This window comes from Copadichromis virginalis, linkage group LG13 (assembly GCF_057382275.1).
Source record: "Copadichromis virginalis isolate Kocher_CV1m ecotype Utaka linkage group LG13, C_Virginalis_male_GT1.1, whole genome shotgun sequence".
Classification (NCBI taxonomy): Eukaryota; Metazoa; Chordata; class Actinopteri; order Cichliformes; family Cichlidae; genus Copadichromis; species Copadichromis virginalis.
This window is the reverse complement of record NC_140630.1, coordinates 7,734,184-7,760,500: the sequence shown is the minus strand read 5'-3', so window position 1 is coordinate 7,760,500 and position 26,317 is coordinate 7,734,184. Positions and strand designations below refer to the sequence as shown.

Here is a 26,317-nt window from a genome sequence, read left to right as displayed (position 1 = left end):
GAAGCTGTCAGTGGATAAATGTCAGTTTTGTCAGCCATCGGTGACTTATGTTGGGCACATATCTCATATCTCAAGACGGGGTGTCTACTGATCCAAAGAAGACTGAAGCTGTAACCGCATGGCCAAGACCCAACACTGTGACTGCGTTACGGTCGTTTCTTGGATTCTGTGGGTACTACCAGCGTTTCGTGAAAGATTACTCCAAGGTAGCTCACCCATTGAACCAACTGTTGTCTGGTTACCCTTCAACTGCAAAGAAGAAAGTAAAGGAGAGACAGGATGGTCCGTACCTTAACCCCGCAGAGCCCTTTGGTGGTCGATGGAGCGGAGAATATGAGGCAGCCTTCGAGGAGCTGAAGCGACGACTTATTCAAGCTCCTGTGTTGGCCTTTGCCGATCCTCAGCTACCTTATGTGCTGCATGTAGACGCTAGCCGGGAGGGGCTAGGAGGAGTGCTGTACCAGGATCAAGGCGAAGGATTGAGACCTGTGGCTTTCGTCAGTCGGAGTTTGACTCCTTCAGAAAAGAATTACCCAGCCCATAAATTGGAATTTTTGGCGCTGAAGTGGGCGGTAGTGGACAGACTGCATGACTATCTGTACGGGACCAAGTTCGAGGTGAGGACAGACAACAACCCTCTGACATATGTGCTAACGTCTGCCAAGCTAGACGCGACGGGTCACCGTTGGCTTGCTGCCCTGTCTACATATGACTTTAGTCTCAAGTACAGAGCAGGAGTCCAAAACATTGACGCTGACGCTCTCTCTCGCCGGCCACAATCGGGGTCGATATCCAAATCCGAGTGGGACGACGTTCCTGCAGCAGGAGTGAGAGCCTTGTGTCAAATGTCTGGGGTGATGAAACATAAAAACCCACGATCCAGAAGAGCCATTGACTCTTTTGGCACTTCTCCACAAGCTATCCCACAAGCTTATTGCAATCTGGCTTCTTTGAGTGTTAAGAATATGCCCTTTGTGAGTCTTGCTGAGTTGTCGACCGCTCAACGGGAAGACCCCGGCATAGGACAAGTGTGGACAGCTCTGAGTAATGGGAATAGTAACCAAGTTGACAAGACCAAGCAACCAACTTGCTCTTTGCTGTTGAGAGAGTGGGACAGGTTAAAGATGCAGAAAGGAGTGATGTATCGCATTGTAACTCCTCCAGGGAAATCCCGCTGTTCTCAGTTGGTACTACCAGAAAAGTATAGAGTCCCTGTACTGAAATCACTGCACGATGACTCAGGTCATTTGGGCCTCGACAAGACATACGGTTTGGTAAGAAACCGGTTCTACTGGCCTCGGATGAAGTCAGAGATTGAAGAGTATTGCAAGTCTTGTGAGAGGTGTATAAAAAGAAAGACTCTACCCAAGAGAGCTGCACCTTTGTCGCATTTGCAAAGTGAGGGACCGTTCGACCTCGTTTGTATGGACTTTTTGTCCATAGAGCCTGATTCGAGCAGCACAGAAAATGTTCTGGTCATTACCGATCACTACACTCGTTATGCTCAAGCTTTTCCAACAAGAGACCAGAGAGCCTCTACGGTTGCAAAGGTGTTGCTGGAGAAGTATTTCGTTCATTACGGACTGCCACGGAGGATGCACAGTGATCAGGGCAGAGATTTTGAAAGTCGCCTTGTCCATGAAGTGTTGAGTTCACTTGGAGTTGAAAAATTAAGAACGACGCCCTATCATCCTCAAGGAGACCCTCAACCCGAGAGGTTTAATAGGACGTTGTTGGACATGTTGGGGACCCTGGAACCGAACAGAAAGAAAAAATGGAGTCAGCACGTCGTTCATTTGGTTCATGCTTATAATTGCACTCCAAATGAAGCTACAGGTTTCTCTCCTTATTTCCTTATGTTTGGGCGTGAAGCTAGGTTACCTGTGGATTTGTGTTTCGAGACTTCTAGTGATGGCACACCACAGAAAACTTACCTCAAGTACGTTTCTGACCTGAGGAAGGAGTTAAAGGCTGCCTATGAACTAGCAGAGTCCGTCGCTGCCAAACAGAATGAGAACAATAAGCAGCGGTATGATAAAAGAATTAGGTTCGCACAGCTGCTACCGGGAGACAGAGTCTTGCTACGAAACCTCGGGTTGCAAGGGAAACATAAACTGGCCGACCGCTGGGCGTCAAAACCATATGTTGTGGAAAGTAAGATGCCGAACCTACCTGTGTTCCGGTTGAAACCCAAAGATGGTGATGGACCAATCAAGATCCTCCATCGGAATCACTTGTTGCCTCTTGGGGAGAGGATATGTCTAGACTCTGCATCCCATACGGATCTCACCCCTACAAGGAGAGTTTTGCAACGGAGGAAACAGAAAGAATGCACAGACAAGCCTGGAAAGGAAAAGACACTATCGCAGAGAACGGCAGATAAAGACTCTGAAAGGGAAGGAGTCACACCCTGGAGCTAGGCTAACGCCACGGTCCTGGCTAACGGAGATTCCGCCGGAGCGGAGAGACGGAGTTGGAGAGTTGTCTCGGGAGAGAGTCGCTAACCGTGGATGATTCGCTGCTATCTAAGGAACCGGAGATTCGTTGCTCGCTGCTGCGAGTGGAGACGGTTGCTACCACAACGAGCGAGTTATTCATCGGAGGAGGTGGAGACATCACGGATACTCGGAGGTATTGTTGTTATTATTAAGAGCTCCAACTAAAGCGCGCCAACAACAAAAATAAACTAAGAGTGCACTCTGGGAAAAGAATAACATTGGACAGGTTAAGGGAAAAAAATACTGAAATCTATCCCCCGGGGGTTTATTGTATGTTTTGTATATGTGTTTTTTTTCATGAAGAAAAAAGGGTTGGATGTGAATTTTCTGCAATTGTTTAATACATTTTCTAACCCTGAGATCCTGTGTTGGGTTTATTGCATGGTGTCTTATCATTTGAGTATTCACATGTATTAGCCTTAATCGGTTAAGTGTATTTCCTTAGCCTCCGCTTGTCTGTGTAGACACGAGAATCATATGAACCCTAGACTGATATTTATTTTTCGAGATGTATCTTTTATCACAGAATGTTTAAGTAGAGTCAAGACTGCACCCGAGGGCATAAGGGGGGAGTCTTGTCACACGAGCCGGTGGTAAAAGTGTTACATAGTGTTTTGATTTTTAAGTTCATATATGTAGATCAGTTCCAAAGAGCCCAAAAACAATCATAATCCAGGAAGCACTACATTTCTTATTTACCTTCTATCTGAACTGAGGAGATGAAGATGGGAATCCTTGATTATGTCACATGCAGCAGTTCTGTGATGCTCAATACATTGCACATGACAATTACTTTGTAACTACATAAGAAAAGAGCAAAAAGCTGGATTTCTTTCCGCAATGTGGTGCCACTGTGTCTAATTATTACTATTATTATTAAATTTCAGTGAGTCATTTCAGTAAATTATCTCTCTGATATCCTCGTTATCCCTGTTGTCTGACAATAATTGTGGAAGTGATAAGATGTAATGTCATCTCAATCACGTACTACAGATGGATGATACTCCCCGGATAATCATGAAATAGAGTGTACACTTGGTGCCAGCAGAAAGGGAGAACTGTAAGCAATATCCTCTGATAAACCATAAAATAAAATGATATGTTCAGTCGTATGAGAATTATTCCCTCTGAGTTATAGACTACAGATCATCCACCCTTGAACAGAGTAAAATGTTTGAACGGTTCTAAAGAACTGTGATGAGAATGAAGCACACACATATGCACTGCAGGGGAGGGATTTATGTGAATTATTAAAGTTGCCAATTAGACCAGCTGACATTTAGATCAAAAACACCATGACACCAGCTTTTAGCAAGTCCATTCTCTCTCTCTCTCTCTCTCCCTCTTTCTCACACACATGCACATATTCACAGCCAACCTTGCAATGGGCACCAAAGTTAGCACTGCTCTCTAATAAATGAATTACCACAGAAAAAGGTCAAACCAAGTGGCCAAAGAACAGTGCATGATAGTGTATGAATGGTCACTTATATTTCATACTTGACATTTCACATATATGTCAAAGGAAAGGCTCTTCTTTCTTATTTTGCCAATAGAATGTAGTGTGTAGCTGAGGAAAGGCAAAAAATTCCATTTGACTTGTTTTTTCTTAATATTTTATTTTCAACTTTTGCCAGAAAAAAGGAATTTTCCAAAACCAGAGACCTTCCTGCGCCGTTAAATCTAAGTAATTATCAAATGGTATGTGTAAAAAAACCAAAGCGTCCTTCTGTTTCCAATTTTAACAGGTGTCTAGCAGTATTTTAGTTTCATATTTAGTATACAGACATCACTATGGTACATTTTCATTTACATTTTGTTGTAATAAAGCAATAGATGTATAGTAGATTAAACTTTAACTCTTTTTTTTTTTTTTTTGGCCTGTCCCGTTTGGCTCTTTTGCCATCAGAATTGTTGTCTAAAGGCAAAGAAAGATGCCCAACGGATTTACTTTACCAAACTGACCATCCCAGCCTTGCCGTAATGGTCCATTTGATTCACCTTTTATTGTTTATTTTATTTTCACTTACTGAATACGGGACAGACTTGACTGGGGGAAAGAAGGGGAGAAAGAAAGAGGGAAAGAGAAACAGCTGAGAAGAGGGACGGGGAGAAGGGCAAAAAACAAAAACCAACAGAATGAGCAGAGAAAAAAAATGCATATATCGATCACCTGGATCACCTGCTGAGAAAGAAAAAAGAAAGCAAGCAGAAGAGAACAAGAGTAATAGAATAAACAACATCACAATGATATATGGGAATATGACAGTAAATACTAAATGTTAAACATTATTGTGCAGCACATAAGATCAACAGAACACAGTGTGCTTTGAGGTAGGAGCCAAAAAGGGTGTAGTTTGTGGGTGTGATCACCCGTGTGTACACCTGTGAGCATGGACGCGCTTGTTTTTTGTTTTTTAAAAGGTTCCTTCATGTAATAATCTGCTAGAGGGTGTGGGGGGGCCACAGCCCCGTCCTCCAGGGCGTGAAGCAGGTGTGGAGGAGATCAAAACTCCAGACATCCAGAGGCCCCCAGAACACAAGAGACCAAGGAAGACCAACAGAGGGGCAGCCGCGCCACTGTCCCGGAAAGAGCTGAGGAGAGTCCCAGATGAGGGCTCACTCAGCAGCTGCGGAGCAGAAGCCAGGGGGAGTTGCAGTGACGCGCCCGTGAGCTCCGCCGGCAGCCAGCTGCGCCTGAGTGACCGAGCCCCAGGCCGAGAGGCCGGGGGCACCCCACCTCCGAAGTGGCCCGAGCGAGTCCCAGGCTCCAGGCCCCGATAAGCGGCCGCCAAGGAGTGAGCCGGTGTGTACCTGGACGCCCATCCCCGGACACAAAGAACCACCAACGCACCGATGTCTGAGGGGGTCCGCCACTGGCAGGGGAAGTGGTGGTAGGGGGAGATAGGCCTCCAAACCTTGGAGGGCCTGAGATGTCCCCAGAGAGGTGGCGCCTGACACCCAACCTGACATATAGACACAGACATACAGGCACACACAGATACAAACATCCATTCCCACCCTCATGCTCTCATATGCACTTACTCTACACTCAACCAACGTGGAGACAGACATAAAGAGACGTTGTACACACGATCACACTCCCCAAGCGTACTCTACAAACCGGGTCTAGGTGCCCCCGCCCCTGGAGGGGGGAACTGCACCCAGACCCAGGTGGTGTTTCCCTTTTCCCTGCGGTGGGGGGAGGCAGACCGCCCCGACTCCGCAGCAGCAGGAAGGCTCCACACTCCAGACCGCAGTCGGACGGCCAACTCCTCCTCCTAGTCCTAGCCCCCCTGCTCCAGCAGGTCGCAGAGAATGGGGGTGAGAGAAGACTCCAAACCTCCCTCCACCCGCTCATTGTAGTGTTGATGCATGTGTGTTCTAAGGTGCATTTAAAACCCAGGAGGGCTTGGAGCTACCTGCCAGAGAGCAGCAGGTAAGCGCATGGTCCCTCCTGCTAGCCCTCAATGTCTACGTGTATTTAAAATTGAGAGGTGGGCAACGATGCCAGGGGTGGGGTGTACACCCTGATGGTACTTTGGACTCCGTGTATCGTGCCCACCCCCAAGATCCTATATGTATGTGTAATGAGAGTGTGAGTAATGTGAATGTCTAAGTTGTGGGATAAAATTGAGGCAGAGGCAGCCAGAAGGGGACAGAGGGGGGGGGTAGCCTCCTCTGCACCCTGGTGACATACCCCTACTCCAAGGCCCTGCATGTGTGGGTGGTTGTGGTGGAGCGGGAAGAGGGAGGCAGCTGGAGATGGGGAGGGAAGGAAGGGAGGGGCAAGTGACCCCTCCCTGGGGCCAGCTCCCCCGCTGACCCCAGTAGGCACCCCCATACTCCGCGACCCGCCAGGGAAAGGGGGCCCAGGCCCATCCAGACCGGGCCCAGTGCAGCAGCGCCGCCCGGCCCCACAGAGCCCGGGACAGTCCACCCAACCCCACCACAGAGAAAACTGCACCCACCCCACCATCCACTCATCTTCCAGACTACATAAGACAATAAACACCCAGGCTGAGATCTTCCTCCACCTCTCCTGTATCTCCCCCTCCTGCAGAGGGAGCTCCTGAGGAGAGGAAAGCTCCTGCAAGATGTGACAATCTCCCCCACCAGTTGAAGAGCCCCCCAGGTGGCTCGACGCACCGGCGGCACCCTGCTCCAGGGCTGGGCCCCCATGCACCCACCCGCCCACAACCCCGGCAACACACCAACCAGGACCCAAGCCCCCGAGGCCCGGTCCGGGTCCCAGCCCAGAGACGGAGCGCCCCCAGAACCTCACGCCCATCCCGGACCCACCCAGGGGCAGCCAGGCTACCAGGTCAGTAACCCACGTCCGTCAGCACAGACCCTCCCCTAGCCCCGCTGCACGCAGCCGCGAGGAAACAGTCACCTGAGAGCCAACAGAGCCCCTAACCGGACATGACCGCTACCCCGGGTTGAGCCCCCCAAGGAAGATGCCTCCGGGGAAACTTTAACTCTGAAAAGAGGGTTTTTTATTTGAATACTGACATCTGTTACACAGGCTTTTTAAATTCAAAAAGCACTTACCGTGGTGGGGAGTCAGGATACACACTGTTTATCTGAGACTCTCTGTATGAGTCAAAGTCTAAACCAGGAGGAAAGTCTTCCAAGCAGCTAGACCTCAGTTCACCTGCTGAACCTCCATAAGAAAAACTGTCTTGTCCTGTGGAGACACAAAAATCAACTTCATGCTGTGCTAGAATCAGACTTTTGTCATCTGGGGACATTCAGTTACTTCAGCGTGATGAACTAAGGTTTATTTGAACCTATTATGTGGTGCTCTTCTACATGGCATCTCATCTCATACTCCAGCTGTGCTTTACAGATCAGCACCGCACCACTGTATTTAGAGCCAACTTTTGCATATTTCAGTCTGGTATCATGTCCTGATCCTCACCGTAATTAACCCCAAACCTAACCAACCAATTTACGTCAATTTAAGCTCGTAGCATGACACTCAAAAAGATTTAAATGTATAGTCATACCTGAAGTCGTGGACATTGTATCAAGTTGCGTATTAACTTAATGTCTTACGATGCTGTATTTACATTCCAATGGGAGTCTGAAAAGCTACCAAAAAGGAAGTTCTAGAATATGTCAAGGTGTGTCACAGACTGACCATAGCTTGCTCGAAGGTGAGGGTTTCGGAGTCGACTGTCTTTGCGCAAGCTGCCGACGATGATGGTGATGCATGAGAGGAAGAGGACTAGACCTATAACGATCCCCGCCACCACCAGCGGAGACACCAGGAGAGATGCCTCCCCTCCTGACTCCCTCTCACTCCGGCAGTCTGGGTACTCCCCATGGCTCTGGTTGGAGCTCACTGTAGGGAAACAGAGAGAGATGGAGATCAGGGTGGAGTGTGTATTTGTGTGATTCAGTGTGTTTAACTACTTTAAAAAATAACTGAGGTTTGAGGGAGTGCACCCTTAAAGTTAAATATTAAACTGTTTGCAAAAATCCAACAAAAAAAATGAAAAAAAAAAAAACAAAAAAAAACAATAAAACTTGATAGTCAACACTAAAGAAAATGTAAAAAGCAAATTTCCAAGAATTATGAAATGTGGGCTTAATAGTTTTCCATTTCTGTTTTATTAATAAATACTCATAGACATGCAGCAAATGGTACAATTTCCCCACATCTACAAAGACAGTCTTCTAGTGCTATCTGTCCATCTGTACATTAAACATGTATCCAACTTGGTGTTGTGAAGCTGGAGTTGTGAAGCCAGTGTAACCCAATGACACATTTCTCAAAATCAGTCATCACAAGCTGCACTGCTGAAGCACTTTCAGCTGTCATCTCTTGCACTATCCGCCTCCTGAACCGTCAGAAATAGCATCCATCTATTTTGTGAATCAGTGAATCAGTTCAGGGTCAAAGGAACTGGAGCTAATCCCAAATGTCGTGGGGTGAAAAGCAGGGTACACCTTAAACGTGTCACTAGAACATTACAAGGCTAACACTGAAAAAGACATCTACGTATTTATGGCACAGAATCGCCAAGAATCACCAATTAATCCAACATTCATGTCTTTCCATTGTGGGTAGAATCCATAGTTTCCAGATGAAACCATTGTCCTGTACCTATAGGTGTAATGAGCTGCAGCACAGCTGGATGTTACAGTCATGTCAAACATCCCATGGCTTGTAGAACCACCTTAAGCAGCAATCATTTTCCCTATGACTTTATCAGTTTCACACGTCGCTGTGGAAGAATTTTGACCCACTCTCTTTTACAGTGATGCACTGGTTTATTGAAGTTTTTGACATTCGTTTGTACACAGCTCTCTTAATGTCCTACCAGACCATTTCAATCAGATTGAGGTCTGAACTTTAACTGGACCATTACAACACCTTCTTTTTCAGCCATTTCGTTGTAGATTTGCTGCTTTGCTTGGAGTCATTGTCCTGTTGCCTGATCCAATTTTAGCCAAGCTTTATCTGTCTGACAAATTGCCTCACATTTGACTCCAGAATACTTTGGTATAAAGAGAAGTTCATGGTTGACTCAATGCCCAGGTCCAGCGGCTGAAAAATCAAGGTTTTTACTAAAGTGATGCTGTGCATTACTTTTCGCAAAAGGTCGGCATTAAGTTCTGTGAAACCTCTCTTTGTCACATGACTGTGGGGGCATTTGTTTCTCAGTAACATGTGAGTGCTTTAAATTAGTATAGTCATGTCCTTCCTGCGAAAAGCCCTGATATTACATTATGGAGCATTATCATACATCATCAGCTGTGCATTTGTCTGTCTCTTGTGGTAGGCAAAGCATGCTTTACCTACTACATATATGGAAGGCAGAAGCATTTGTAGTTATTCTCCACCACCAGATGACACCATAAGTTAACATACAGTGTTGTTTTCTGAAATTTTGTTCCTCTACATATTTGGATTTACTTGTCCATAAATAAATGAAAAATTGGTCACAGTTAAGTTTTCTACCCATCATCCATCTGTTGATCAGATATCTGGTTTTATGACCACAACAGTATGCCAGGGGGTCATGATATGCAACTGTTGTCTTGCCCTGTACACATAGTACTGCCTCCTCATTCTTTCTCCTTCCCTTCGTCTTCCCCCCTCTTTTCCAGCTCTCTCTCCCCGAGGACTTATTCCATTTCAGTGTGTGACAGATAATTAGACCTAGAGTCTAGGCACACAGTCCCTCTCTCTCTCAGTCATCATCATCATTAGATTACAGACCGATCCTGTTCCTCTCCATTTCTGTTTAATGTCTCATCTGTCTGTTTGTTCTGCTTCTCCAGCATCAGCCTGTTTCTCTGTCTGCCTTCTTATCTGTCTTCCTGCCAATCACTTGGAATCAGTCTGTCTACATTCACAATGCAGGTGAAAGAGAAGACTTCTTTATTCTTTTCCTTTATTTTTCTGTTGCAGTTGTTTTGTTCACTCTGCACCAAAAGTGTTCCGATATTGTCAAGCTATTTATTTTGTTGTGGATAATTAATGCCATTTAGATTTATTATTTATGTATCACTGTGTAGTTTAGATGTTATTTCTCCATATTATCGGAGGATGAGCTCATTGATGCTTCTATTAAAGGACCATTGTGCAATTCTATAGCTCACCCACTGTGTGTACTATACCAGTTCCTCAAAATAAAGTATGCATTCTCTGATTTGACCTTAATTATCTTCTTAAATGATGCAATGCTGTTTTTATGTATTGTTAAACATGCTGTAAATGTACTGTATTTATTTATTTAACTGTAGCAACACAGTGGAGATGAATATTTATAGAATCAAAACCTTAAAATTCAATTTACTTTTCATGACTAAATTCATGCTAACACATTCATCATGTTTCTTTTTGTTTCTTTTTGTCTTTGTCTTTAAAAAGGCAGTGATTTAAACAGAAACTGTATTTAATCCATATATTGAAGTTAAATATCAATAGAAAAAAATGGTCCCATGATCCAGTCATGTTTTGTCTAGTTTTTTGTTTTGTTTTGTTTTTTGTGTTGCTGATGATAATGGTTTTAAATAAAAGCAGTCATCCTAATAATCAGTTTCACAGTTTAACAGGCAGGGTAGAAATCCCTGCCTGTAGAAATCCGTGGGATAGAGGCAATTCGAACTGGGCAAGTCCCTTCACCCATCTGCTCCATTTGAGCTCTGCACTGCCTCCTGGGTACGACTCATCGGATCAGAGACTGGACTATTTAAACAGACAACCGATCCAAACTTCCTGTATTGGGGTGTTGGTTCCACAGATCGACACAATATAACAAAAGTTAGAAAATAATGATGATAAATGAATGAAAGTGCCTATCAATTATTTATTCACATAACATGCACATGCAAGAGACAATGTGGATACTGTGCCCAGTAAATCACTTCCTTAAAATTGTTTGTCTGCTTGCCAATCAATTCCACTTGAACTTGCGGTACAATCAGCTGATTTCAGGAAAATAGTGACGCAGTCTACAGCACGGCTATGGACATCACTTTTACTTTTTTTTTTGCACAAAAGGACAAGAGCATGATGGTAAAGTGCAAACTGTGTCCAAGACAGAACTTTGAAACACGCAGACAGCATCCTAACACTAAGCTAGCCAAAACCAGAGTGATGTTAAAGCTGAGTGAACCGATCTTGAACTTCAACAGGTAACAAAAGCAGTGATGAAGAGTCAGGCTACAGCCTCCATTTATACCTGTTCATGTTTCTCAGGAACCCAATGGGAATCAGTAAGAGCACTGATAAGGAGTCAAGTCGATAAGTGATGCTGACAATGGAAATGGAATTGCTAAATTCTTAATTTCAATTAATGCTTGATTTCCATCCTTTGTGCACATATTAATCACAAATTCCTTCTGGAGTTCAATGAGGGACTAAAATATTATTATTAACTTAGGTTTGTGTCTTGCTTGTATGTGCATTTGTGTATTTTAAAACATGTTTAAAACAATTTAACTATTATCTGGACTCAGTATTCAACAAATACTGAGGTTATGGAGGTGCATTTGCATGCAATCCTCCTTCAAGCCCACAACTCAAAGGCTGTGTGTGTTGTGCTAAATGAAACAAAGATGAAGGAAGAAAGGATGGAAATCTTGGTTTATATTTATCCACAGCAGAGGCAAAGCTAAAAAACAAACACTAACACAAATCAGAACTACAGTAGCCCACGTTACCAGTTGCCAAATATTTTTGGCAATGCAGCCAAGTAGCCGTGGAGAGATACAACATATAGAACTGCGCATTTAAAGCTTTGCATAGCATTTACACCAAAACAACACAGGAATATTTTGGAGTCACTAGAACTGGAGTCTGGAGACACAGATGGAGACATCCATCTGATGTTTCCTTGCTGTTTCCTTTTAAAAAAATATTTCTGTCTTCAGCTGCAATGAATGTAAAGCAGGAGGAACAATCAAAGTCTCTAAATGATTTACAATCACAATATTATTTTCATTTCAGTCTCTGGGCTTCTCCATTGCTTTTTTCTTTTCTCTTTCTCCCTTGTATGTCTACGTCTATAATTCTGTTGTCAACAGTAATTTGGTTTAACACATTTCCCCGAGAACAGGAAAATGTTCTCTCACCCCAAATGATTCTCAGCGGACCTCTTTACTCTCTTGGTAATGTTTCCTCTCTCTCACACTTCTTTGTCTCCTCTTTCTCTCTCCCCTAACATGATTTTCTCTTCAATTCTCTTCTCATCTCTTCCTCAAAAACTCCATTTTCTCTCATTCTCTCTAGATAGAACTCACAAGGAAATCTATAATTGTATAGATTTAAATTTGCATAACCCTTGCTTCCTTCCTTCCACACATATGCACATAAACATCTACCTTTGTGAGGAGATTCACTGACATAGCCATCACAGCTGAACACCTAACCCTAGTCCTAACCTATAAAATACACTGCACAAAAACACTGCCTTAAGGGGACACTAAATCACAACAAAACAAAAACAAAAAAGTCAGTTAAACTTCAGGAATATCAGTCTCTGCAGTTAGGAACCATAAACAATTGTGAATCCAGTTCACCTGCTTTGACGTATATGAAAGTGACAACGGGTGCACTGGAAAGGCAGCAACAAGCCAATACACCCCACAGGGAATAGTTTTGCAGGTGGTCCATTCAAGTTGCACAGGCAGTCTAGCTCATGGCACATCAGTAGGTGCTGTCACAAGAAAATTCATCTCCCAGCACAGTGTCAAGAATGTGGAGGAGATACCAACAGATAGCCCTTTATACAAGCAGAACTGGGCAGGGCCATAATAGGACATCAATCAAGCAGCAAGACCAGCATTTGCTCCTTTTAAGGAACATGAACAATGCTTACACAATGATCTCTGGCAATCTATTCATGTGCATGTTTCTGACCAAGCTATCAGGAACACACTCCATGATGGTGGTGGTAGACCCCAGGATACCTTAGTGGGACCTGTGCTCGCAGCCCAGCGTCATGCAACTGGCATTCACCAAAGAACACCAGAAATGTCCACTGACGCGCCGTTCTCCTCACTTAGATTGCAAACATCCTAAATTTTGCAACTGTGTCTCTAGAATCTTTCAAACCTGTCACATGTGAACCTTCTCATGTTTGATTCTGACAGGTTGGTCAGAAACATGGACATGAGCCAGTACTCTGCTGAACGTTATTTTGTAGAGCCCTGGCAGTGCTCCTCCTGTTCCTCCTTACACAAAGGAACAGATACCAGTACTGCAAAGGTTGATGCCCTTCAGTGGTCCTGTCCAGTGCTCCTTGTGTGTCTTGATATCGCCTTCATGCTCGAGACTATGCTGGAGGACATGGCAGATCTTCAGCATGTAAGAATTTGTCATCCTGTTTGAGCTGGACTAACTATTGGTTTAAAACTATTTAGACTATTTACAATGTTATCTTTAATGTCAAATATATAAAATAATAATCTAACACATCTGTTCATTTGCATACTTAAATTTCTAATCTGTTTCCACTCACAGTGGCAATCACTTTTGCTTACGCTTCAATAAAATAAAGTTTTATTAATGACAAATAAAGTGTGACTGGTGCACATGTGGGACATATTTGTCGGGGGTCTCCTAAACGTCTCCCGAACAAATGCAGGAGTAGTCAGGAACCATTCAGTGTGTATAGTTCATTCCTCCCAGGTGCACAAAAGATTATTTACAAAGAAAATAAACAACTGACTTAATTCAAAACAAAACAAAAATCTGTATACAAAACACAAGCGGCTGAGCCAGTCTGCATGTTACCCTCAATGTAACATCTCACAGAATGCCCAGGTAGGCCCTGACGGCCCCACTGCCCCTCCCACTAGGCATAATAGTCATCCCTTTATCATTTCTTTCCCCCAAACACTCTTTTTTCCTCAGCATATTTCCAGCTGTATTCCTACAATACATATATATATATATGTATACACACATTTATGGCCACTTCCAGGCAGCCTACAGTGTTTCACAATAACAAAAAACAAAACAAAAACAAAACAAACCAAAATAATGCAGTTCACGTGACCTTTCCAAGGGCGCGCAAACCCACTATTTGAACCCCGGAACACCATACCATCGGCTTGCATAACCACTCGTATGATCGGCGATCACGGAGAGTCTACGCGACCGGCTTTATTAAAGGTGAGTAAAAAAAATAATATGTTGGCCACCCTCTGTGCCGCTCAAAATATATCTCTTACCCCTTCCTGTTATCTGCCCGGTCGACTAAAAGACGCGCAGCCATGGTAACCCAGCGCTACAAGTGTAGAAACTAACGGTGGTGGTGCGTGTATGCGCTCAGGTCAGCTGTCTGCGGCCCGGGACGGTGTAACTCCGTCACATATTTAACAGCTGGTTCTCTCAATTGGTCTGCAGCTGACATTATTTACAATTCTGTGTATCTTCACAATTAGAGATTATCGTGCTAATTTAAAGACCTCATAATGTACCTGCTGAGTGATAAAAGCTATGTTGTTAAATCCCTGCTATAAGGAAAAATTGCTCTTGGACATTCACGATGCATAGTCATTCATTTGAGCTTGCTCACTGGGATTGGTCAATGCTCTCTTACAATATCTTAGATCATCATATAGCTTCTTACTTCTTATTGAGGAAGAATTTGCTTCATACAGCACCATGGATTTTATTGTCCTATAAGGCAGCTGGGCAAGGCTTTTGTTCTTTCCACTTCCAATATGATTTAAGACAGAAGGAGAACTTAAGTGATACATAGAGTAAAGTAAGAGCGCAGGGAGAAGGCAAGCACAATAATTTTGGAGTGAGGGCGCAGGAAAAGGAAGAGGGAGGGAACCCTTGTAATAAAAGATGATAGTGTTATATTTCACAAAACCCTGAGGGGACTGGATGCACCTGCAGAGATAAGGTACAGAAGGATGAGAGAAATTTTGCTTGTATGTATGTGTTGGTGATTCTGGGTTAGATGAGCCTTAAAGTGTAAATACTATTTTAAAAAATTACATTTAGATAAATAGGTTATGAAGCTTTGACAACACAAACTTCCACCAAAGCTCACAGGGAGAAGTTTAGTTCATAAACTCAAACTTTGTTAAGAGAAGCTATAAACTTACTATGGTATGGAAAACATGTGGTTTTGTGTTAGAAGGTTTATGCCTATTATCCCCAAAACAAAACATTTGGATGTATTTATTTGTATTTAATCGGATGTATTTATTGGAAGTAAATTAATGCAGACTTTAATTCTAAGAATTTCAAATATACACCAAAAATTATCATAGTAAAATAAAAGCCATGCAAATTCTGACACAATAACCTGAAAAAAGAGAAAATGCAGATTAAAAATATACACTAAAGGTACCGACTCACTCAAGACAAAGCATAAAAGTAAAAACACTTGAGCACCTGTCATTTAACATAAAACATGAAGTAGCACAAAGGACCACTGTGGCGGGGCGTGGTCTGCGATGCCGCTGCAGGCGAGATGGACACGCCTGCGTGGCATCTGCAGTCATGCCTCACCTGCATAAAAAGCTGGTCCTGACTGCCATGATTGTTGTTGTTGGTATGTTGGTAGTTGAACTGGCAGCGGGAGAGCTGCAGCTGTGTGTTTGAACAGCAACCATACGTGTGAAAACTGGTGTTAATAAAGATGGTGAAGAGCACAGGAATGTCATCGGGTCTGCCGTGGTTTGTTACAAGGACTAATAATAAAAATTCCAGACAATTTAAAACAGACAGAGGGAATGAAAAATAAGTAGGAGTCATCACAAAGAACACTTTTCATACAACAGCCACTAAAATTATCTTGAAATTCATTCTGAAGCAGACATGAAGTCAATGCAGAGACTTCATAACTGGTGTAGCCATGTAAACCAGGGTGTCATCAGCATAACTATAGAAAAAAAATGCAAACAATTGTGATGAAATATTGCAGTTAATTTTAAATTGGTTGAGATGTTCAGTGTGATGACTTGCAAGATAATCTGGAGATTAGTACATCACAGTCATAATGGATTTATGACCTCAAAGTTTGACTGGACAGGAGCCAGGCTGACCCACCAATAAAGGGCCTGCTGAACCTCACAACCAAAGAACAACTGAGTATCCAGTATCCAGTTCTTTTTCTTACCCGTGTTATTATTTTATTATTTAATTTGAGTTTTTGATAAAGGAAAAAAATGTTTCTTTCTTTCTTAAATATACACATCCCAAACATGCTTTTCCTGAAAAAAAGCTCTCTGAGCTGTACTTCATTATTGTTTCAACTCTTACCTGGGAGCATAACTGCAAGAAGTAATATTAGTGCCACATTAAAAAGAAATATATTCATAATTCTGAGAATAATCTAGAAAGTTTGAGGTTGAAATCAAAATACTATTCCAGGAAAAAAGAAAAAGAAAAAAGAGAATAAAGTCAAAATGTGGAGATTAAAGTTGTCGTTTTAAGCCAAACAACTGCCTCGACTTCTGTGTGATCTATACCTTGTGTTGATGTATTAGTGAAACAGCTGGATCAGCTGTTATATTATCTCTTGTGATACAACGTACATCCTCTTTATTGCACTGGGGTGTAGCCATTAGTATCATGCCATGCCTCCTGATAACATTTCCTATGGGTAGCATTAGATTTTTCCCATTTCCCATTGTTATTATTTTAAGCTTTTCATTTTCTTACTTTTTGCACTGTACTGTATATATCTACTTTTGTATTGTTTTGACTTTTTTTCAAACTGTTATTTTGATTTTAATGTCAAAATTTTGACTTTAATTTCAAAATGAACTATTTTTTTCCTGAATGTGGCCCTAATGCCCCGTTGTAGTCTGTGTTTATGTATGTGGAAAAACTTGGAATAAACATAGCATTTTAATCAGAAAACAAACAAACAACAAATAAATAAAAGAAAGGTCTGGCATGTACTTTAGAGGTTTTATTAAAGCTGTATTTTAATGGTTATTGGAATTTTTTTTCCAATAAGAATTGTGCTTTGTACATATATGCACACATTCCTGTTTCATATGTCTCATTACTGAAAAAAAAAACAAAACGGATCCTCCAAACAAGCTGGCTAGGGCTTTTGTGCCCGGGCTTCTGTACGTTGATGATTCGGGCATGAATATAAGCATGTATCTAATTTCACAATTAATCCTTGGATATTTATCTGGTGTTAAAGGTCAAACTGCATCTAATAAATGCATGTGTACCTATCCAGACTGGTGACTCACTAAGGGTGTCATAAACTAAAAAGGTTAGAAGCTTCTCATATTGACTGCTGTTGTGCATGCTGCATCACTTTATACATTAGCTGCACAAATTATACAGAAGCATCAAGCAGCTGCTCGAATTCAATCTGACAGCTTGTCATTATGTGTTACAGCCACCTTCTCTTCAATATAAAGTATACCATAGCACTGACTCAGTGTACATCCATTGACACTGAGGCAGAAAGAGTTTCTCCTGGAGAAGGGTTTAATAGGAAAAAAGAAAAAACTTAAGAAAAAGAAATCAGCTCAAGCCAATAGTGACAACTCTGTCAGACAACGAGGATCAAAGAAAATATCTTAAGGTATATGACACTGAACTCAAAGTGTAGAAAAAGTTATTTGTGCCTTATTTTACAATAAAGTTTCATTGTGAGGAAGCATGACTGATTCTCAAAAAACTGCTATAGGGCTTATTTGTTGACTCCAAACGACTTAGGAAAATCATGAAAACCTAAAATGGTATTTTATCAACTCAAATCATAAATAAATTACCTTTTATCTTTTCTCTCATCCATCTAAAAAGTTAACATTTTCTTAGTACATCTCAACTGAAAGCATAAATTCATCCTTTATTGTGGGTAGGGTTTTTTTTTTCTTGAGCGACATTGTGTTTTTTACTTGTATTGCTATGTATCACTTTTATTTTATTTATCTCTTTAGTTTCAAATAGTTTTACAGCACTTTGTTTGAAAGCTCTTTATAAATAAAGTTATTATTATTATTATTATTATTATTACTACTACTAATGGAAAAAGTGCTAAAGTGTGCCTCATACGCCAACAGGGAGTGGGTTTTTAAAACTAACAGGGACACCAGTAAGAACACAAAACATAAACATTGCAGAACCGAGAGACGGCGTGCCATGACCCCCGGTGCCATCTTGAACACATACTCGGATCGACTCATCATGGGTTGCCACGACTCTATTCGGATCGACTGGTTTTCCATTACAATCCAGTACTACCTAATGTGCGTGATTTCGTCATAGCAACACTGCAAAGCGGGGTGGGACACTCTCACGACTCATCGAGTGACGCTACTGAACAGCCAACCGGTGGCATGAAGTCTGATGACTTCACATTTTAGTACCTGCTCAGATCACTTGGAACCTCGGCCGAGCAGGTACTAAAAAAGTACCTGGTACCACGTACTATGACCTACTGGAAAACCCTGAAAACCATGGTGAACCGCTGTGACTCAATCCGAGTAGGTACTAATGGAAAAGGGGCTTTTGTGCTCCTTAGTAACCATCTTCTGATGGCTGCTGACAGAAGGATAACATGCCAAATCAGAAAACTCACACTGATGGTCAACCAGATCTCAAGACAATAGAGCACATTTGGAATGTGTTAGAAAAGGAAGCTGGCATCGTGGATGTTCAGCCAACAAATTTGCAGCAACTGTTTGATGCTCTCATGTCAAAAGAGACCACAGTTTCTGGGAAATGGTTCCAAAACCTTTCTGAATCTTTGCCATGAAAAATTTAGGGAATTAGGTATAAGTGGGTCAAATCAAGCGCTAGCAATCTCTAGCTAGTGCTGGATTAGTGATTAGTTATATTGTTATGAAAACAATTATTATATATACAATATTATGACATTTTGTTTTTTTTGTAGGTGTACTGCGATATACATTAACATAACAGCTCTGATGAAATATGATTTGCCCTGTAAAGCCTTAACCATTAAATAATTGCCAGGAAATTATATTTTTTGAAACTATAATATTTACTGAACATTCCAACAAATTTAATTAAAAGAAATAAAATATCAATTTTCATAATTTTGTATCACATTTACTACATTTGTGCAATTTTTGCTCACAGTCACACTGTGTGTGTCTGATTGGTTAGCTACAATGGTAGATAAAGTTGTGTCGAATAGCAGATGTGTATGTTGTGACTTGAAGAAATGTTTATTCTATGTGAGTAATAGCAGAAACAAAATCTCATCTTCAAAAGAGTATTAAAGTTTGACCACCCTTTGTAATAATTATTTAGAAAAAAAGATTAATCAAGACGCACTATACAGTAAGTCATTAGGAGATGTTTCTCATAACATAGCATGGAGGATTGCTGTAGGCAGTAGAAAGATGAATTGGTTTTGGTGATTTTTCTCTTACCTTTAGTAACATACCAAGTTAGTCCTGTTCATCTAAATATTTGCCTAATTTATATAAATAAATGCATTTCTTGCATATATATATTTTTTTCTTAAATAGGATCAAAGGAAGAGTTTTTTCCAAGGTAACAACACACGATCAAAAAATTGCATAGGAAGTAAGTGAGTTGTTTTTAGGTGACTGATTTTTTTCAAAATCTCTGTATGTCTAGAAAATGTGTTTTAAGTGAGCTCATTCATTAGCTAATGGACAACATTTAGCACATTTGACACTGAGGGGCAATTAAGGCAGTTACACATAACAATCAGTATCAATGCAATTCGTTCAGGATGCTCATTAGGGTGCATTATCATCATTGCAAGTGTCTGACTACACAGCAGGGGTTTCAAGCCAATCAGCCTAAGTGATATTGAAGACATCTCAACCACAATATACGGCCATTTACCTTGTTAGCATGCAGTCAATTAATTAAATGTGCTTTTCAGTTTGAAATGGGGACATTTTGACAGCAGTATTATGGATACATTTACAGTTGCACATCTTTTGATTTAAATACTATGACTGATTTTGTGTCATTCAGTATTCTTTAATAGCTGTATGTCTGTTTCTTTTTGACCTCTCCAGTCTTCAGCGTTAAAATAAAATCTTCCATTAGTTTTTTTTTATGAACCTTTAAAAAAATCAAAAAACTCTTTGGCATCCAAAAAGGGTTTAATAAATTAAGCGTTTTTTATCATTGAGGAACACATACATCCTTTCCCTCCAATTTTTATGTACATTTCCTGTTCAGGATTCTGTAGTTACAGGCAAATATGCTTTAAATGTTCCTGTTGTTGCTTTTTTGTGGATGGCTATAGCAGAGGTGCTAGAGTGGGGCATCTACAAATCAAAAGGTCAGTGGCTTAATCCCTGACTCCTACAGTCTATGTGTCAAAGCATCTTTGGGCAAGATCCTCAGCAAATTCATCAGTGTGTGTGTCAATGTTTGATAAAAGTAGTTAGGTATAGGTAAGCTGAATGAAAGTGTGTGAATGGGTTAATAGATAGTAGAAGAACTATGAGTGCTCAAATTGAGTAGAAAGATGCAGTACCAGTATACCATTTGACAATATTTTGACTAATTCTATTCTAGAATTTGGGCCTAAGAGCCGGCATTGTTGTGCATCGATCATAGGTAGAGCCTAAGCGCAGCTTAGTGGACCAACATCTAGATGTTGCTGCTCATTATCACCAAGGTCCAGTTTCAAAAATATGTGGAACAATATTTCTGTTGGATATTCTTGCTTGTGCTCTTTTGGGTCTTTCATCCAGCTGCCAAGATAACCAAAGTTGTACCATACAATGAGTTGATGTGAAACTCAGTGTTAAAAACAATGGAAATTACCACTGTCTGTGTTTCTTAAGCTGCTTTTTTGAAAAATGTTTATTCTTTTTTTTCTTTCCCCCTTTGTAGTAAATGACACAGTTGCTTCCTTTTCATGGTCAGGCCAAATTTTTTGCCAATCAGTATTCAACCTGCACAAAGCTTCATCTGTGTCACGCTAAACCCATCTCACTTTTTTGAAGAGTGCATACAAGCACATCTGGTTATGTATGTGCAATTCTTACCTCTCCACAGCTAAACGGACACAAATGCACTACTTTTCCAACCAGACAGCACAGACATACAGGGAGTGCAGAATTATTAGGCAAATGAGTATTTTGTCCACATCATCCTCTTCATGCATGTTGTCTTACTCCAAGCTGTATAGGCTCGAAAGCCTACTACCAATTAAGCATATTAGGTGATGTGCATCTCTGTAATGAGAAGGGGTGTGGTCTAATGACATCAACACCTTATATCAGGTGTGCATAATTATTAGGCAACATCCTTTCCTTTGGCAAAATGGGTCAAAAGAAGGACTTGATGGGCTCAGAAAAGTCAAAAATAGTGAGATATCTTGCAGAGGGATGCAGCAGTCTCAAAATTGCAAAGCTTCTGAAGCGTGATCATCGAACAATCAAGCGTTTCATTCAAAATAGTCAACAGGGTCGCAAGAAGCGTGTGGAAAAACCAAGGCGCCAAATAACTGCCCATGAACTGAGAAAAGTCAAGCGTGCAGCTGCCAAGATGCCACTTGCCACCAGTTTGGCCATATTTCAGAGCTGCAACATCACTGGAGTGCCCAAAAGCACAAGGTGTGCAATACTCAGAGACATGGCCAAGGTAAGAAAGGCTGAAAGACGACCACCACTGAACAAGACACACAAGCTGAAACGTCAAGACTGGGCCAAGAAATATCTCAAGACTGATTTTTCTAAGGTTTTATGGACTGATGAAATGAGAGGGAGTCTTGATGGGCCAGATGGATGGGCCCGTGGCTGGATTGGTAAAGGGCAGAGAGCTCCAGTCCGACTCAGACGCCAGCAAGGTGGAGGTGGAGTACTGGTTTGGGCTGGTATCATCAAAGATGAGCTCGTGGGGCCTTTTCGGGTTGAGGATGGAGTCAAGTTCAACTCCCAGTCCTACTGCCAGTTTCTGGAAGACACCTTCTTCAAGCAGTGGTACAGGAAGAAGTCTGCATCCTTCAAGAAAAACATGATTTTTATGCAGGACAATGCTCCATCACACCCGTCCAAGTACTCCACAGCGTGGCTGGCAAGAAAGGGTATAAAAGAAGTAAAACTAATGACATGGCCACCTTGTTCACCTGATCTGAACCCCACTGAGAACCTGTGGTCCATCATCAAATGTGAGATTTACAAGGAGGGAAAACAGTACACCTCTCTGAACAGTGTCTGGGAGGCTGTGGTTGCTGCTGCACGCAACGTTGATGGTGAACAGATCAAAACACTGACAGAATCCATGGATGGCAGGCTTTTGAGTGTCCTTGCAAAGAAAGGTGGCTATATTAGTCGCTGATTTGTTTTTGTTTTGTTTTTGAATGGCAGAAATGTATATTTGTGAATGTGGAGATGTTATATTGGTGTCACTGGTAAAAATAAATAATTGAAATGGGTATATATTTGTTTTTTGTTAAGTTGCCTAATAATTATGCACAGTAATAGTCACCTGCACACACAGATATCCCCCTAAAATAGCTAAAACTAAAAACAAACTAAAAACTACTTCCTAAAACATTCAGCTTTGATATTAATGAGTTTTTTGGGTTCATTGAGAACATGGTTGTTGTTCAATAATAAAATTATTCCTCAAAAATACAACTTGCCTAATAATTTTGCACTCCCTGTATTGCTGTGGTTCTCCACTGTGTCGGTACCGGAAAGCATGAAGACATGTGTTTACTTATTAGGAAGAGGTAGTTCCTCCACTGTTTATTGCTGCTTTATTATGAAACATCTCTCTCTGCACCATCCACACAGAGGGATATTATGGTGTTAATGTAGTTCTCAGTCACAAGACATTGAGGTAACGTTACTTACCTTTGCTTTACGGATAGTCTTTCTCTGAAAAGATGAAAAATTGCCTTTTTCTTTTCAGTAGAACTCCAACGATTTAATGCCAAGGCACAGTGAACCTGTGTGTGCTAGCTCACAACCTCACAGCTAGTTTTAATTGGTTTCTCTTTGACTCGTTACCTGACTGTGTCTTTAAAACAGCTAGTGCTCAGCAGGACGCTAATGAAACTAAGAACATGTCACTTTGTGCACATATTCTGAATCAGCATGTTTATAATTGTTTTTCTTTCCTTGGCACTGAATCATTGGTGTCATTTAAACATGATACAATCACATTCTTGTAAATTTCTTCTTCACAATGACTGACATTTTGACACATTCTGTAGTGGGTTCATTATTGTATCTAAAGGTATACAAGGGAGACTACTGAGGGTTTATTAGTCTATTAGTTGTATTTTTCATAACCACATTTTTTAAATAATTGCTGGCAGTGTCTGGTCGGGTGATTTGTTTTGTTTGACATGAAGCCAAAAGTGTTTGTGCTCCACACATTATTGTTTAGCTAATTAAAAAAAGACTAGAAAGAATAGAAAGTTGGCACTTTACTTCAATATGTCTAACTTACCACTGCTGGGAGAGTCTTGACATGATTTAATGCGCCTTTGTACAGAGTTTTCATGCTTAGCAGGGACTGCAGAGATTTGAGTGTATTTGAAAACCCCTCTGTGTGCATCTAACCCATGCTGGATTTGCATCAGCTAGCACAGACACTAATTAACCTCTCAGCTGGTGTTTTTTTCAAATGCAATGTTACATTTATTTGTTTATCATTACAAAATAAGGAACATTTCCAACCTAATTGTTTTTGGTAGAAGCCTTCAGGGTCTCTCTTACTTTGGCTATGAGCTTTTTTTTTGATGGTTTCTTTCAGTAAGACACTCTTCCAAAGTATTTCATGAAGCTTAAAAACCCCCCAAAACTAGTGACATACACTCACGCAACTACACATCTGCTTGTTAATGCAAGTATTTAATTAGCGCCATGATGTATTTAAGAATGAAGACCTGCTAGATGGGCTTTTCTGAATATTTCACAAACTGGAAATTTGCAAACAACCATCTCTAGGGTTTACATAATTTTATTAGGGATTATTAAAGCATTCTGATTCTGATACAGAGAATGTTCTGAAGAAGAGAAAATACGTCCTTATTACCCATTGAGAAGCGGCTTTATGGGCCAATATGTCTTGTTAAAGTCAGAGGCCAGAGGAGAATAGCCAGAGTGCTTTCAGCAAAAGGATAGGATAGCAAAATTAATTCAAATAACCACTTGTTACAACTAGAGCACAATAGCAACTCTGACTTCATAAAACCTTGAACCTTGAAGCAAATGGGATAAAACAGGACAGGACCTCACCAGAAGTCACACAAGTTAGCTAAGAACAGGAAACTAAAGGTACAATTTACACATGCTCACTAAGTTAGACAATAAAACATTGGAAAAATGATGCTATGTCCGATGAATCTTAATTTCTGATGTGACAATTTCAATGGTAGTGTCAGAATTCAACATAAACAAAGTGAAAGCATGGATCCATCCCGCTTTCACATTTCCTCAGGCTGCTGGTTGTGGTGTAATGTTTTAGGTACACTTGGTCCTCTTAGTATGAACTGAGCATCATTTAAACTCCACAGCTTACATGAGTAGTGTTGCTAACCATGCCCATACCGTCATGATCACAGTGTACCAATCTTCAGGTGGCTGCTTCCAGCAGGATAACACACTGTGCCATCTCGAATGGTTTCTTGAACATGAGAATGACTTCACTGTACTCAAATGGCCTCCAGTCAGCAGATCTTAATCCAATAGAACTCCTTTGGGATGTGTTGGAAATCTGCAAATCAACTGTATGATGCCATCATGTCAATATGGACCAGAATATTTGAGGAATGTTTCCAGCCTCTTGTTGAATGTATGCCACAAACAATTAAGGTACTTCTGGAGGCAAAAGGGGCCCAACCAATAATTGCAAAGTATAACTAATGAAATAGCCATTTTTACACAAAGCTTATGTGTCACACTGTGAAGTTAACCTGCTGCTTCTGATGCTGAACACTTGTGTTCAGCATCAGAAGCAGCAGGTTAACATCCAGTCTGTGAACTTGTCTGGGTGGCAGAAATATTGCACTGCTTGCAGAAACAATATTTTTCCTCCTTTTCTAACATGTGATCAGTCTTGACACTAAAACTATTGCTTTCAGAATGAATCAAGCCAAACATGGCTATTTTATATGGGATATTCAGGAAAAAGAAAAACCTGTACCTGTGAGGTACTGAAAGTAAAGAAAGAGGCTTGCAATGAAAAAATAAAACAAAAGGTAGTTCTATGTTGTCAATGTCCTTCATTTAACTAATTTGCAGATAATAATAATAATAATAACAATAATAATAATAGTAATAATAATAGTAGTAGTAATAATAATAACATTTACAGTCTTATGAAAAAATGTTGATCCTCTAAATGCAACAGAATTTTTTCAAACAGTGTCAATTTGTGAGTGCTGCAGTCATGACATTAAATGACAGATGTTATCTCTTCACTTGTGCAGTGACTGGAAAAGTTTTAAGCTTCCTACTGCCAGGTCAAAGGACAACAGGAAGCACAAAGAGAACATCTCTCACTCAACCTCCTCTCTTCCTCTCTCTTTCAATGCTGTCTTGCTCTTCTCCTTCCCTTTCGGTCTTTAATCCTTCCTGTTGTTGTATTGAATGAATGCCAGGAAGACTGGCATTGGACGAGGGAGAACATTGTCCATTAAACCATCATGTTCCATTACCAATGGAGCAGGGAATGGAGGAGGAGTTGGAGAAGGAAAAACAGGAGGACCTACATTCGCACTGGAAGAAAACAACAGCAAAGTGCCTCGCATGTGCCGAAATATTTTCTTCTAGTTTCGGGTTCGGAGTAACTTCACACCTCACAAAGAAAAGCTAAAGCACTCCTCTTCTCTCTGGATGAGAGTGTCAAGTGTGTTTGGGTGTTGTACATTCTGCTACATCCAAAGTGATGCTGCTGAGTCCTGGAGTACATCCACTATACCACGGGCAGAATGTCAGCCATGGGTCACAGAAGCTGTTAGTAAAGCTTTCTAATGTTACCAAACTGTATGCTGTTATTTCTGAACACAATACTTCAGTGTGTGTCCAAATTAGAGTTCCACTTCAACAATTTGTCATTTTTTTCTGCTTATGCTCAGCCGACCTTGGTTTAAAACATAATTTTCATAAATTATATAACTGTAGATTTTATGTTAGAAGCAGGGTTGGCTGTTCCTCGTGTTTAGTGATCCTTGCTCAAAGGTTTAAAGTATTAAAATACAGCACTACAAAATCATAACAGCCATTAATAAATACTGAAGATTACATAGGGTACACCATTACTTCAGCTTTTTCTGATCGATTGGACAATATAATTAAAAAGCAGTACATTAGGTGAACTATTTGTATTACATAACTATCCCCTGTGTATAAGCTTATTTATTGTGGGCTGGCTGGTTATGTCT

The 26,317-nt window shown here is 41.1% G+C and overlaps 1 protein-coding gene across 1 annotated transcript in view; it reads right to left on the bottom strand.

The window, feature by feature from the left end:
- Window positions 1-26,317, bottom strand: part of bean1 (brain expressed, associated with NEDD4, 1) — a 54,723-nt gene that overhangs the window by 12,062 nt on the left and 16,344 nt on the right. Inside the window, exons 3-4 of the mRNA XM_085477083.1 lie at window positions 7,645-7,848; window positions 7,053-7,188 (exon numbers count right to left, since the gene is read on the bottom strand). Of these exons, the coding sequence (XP_085333209.1) occupies window positions 7,053-7,188; window positions 7,645-7,848 (340 nt within the window). The remainder of the gene's footprint in view (window positions 1-7,052; window positions 7,189-7,644; window positions 7,849-26,317) is intronic.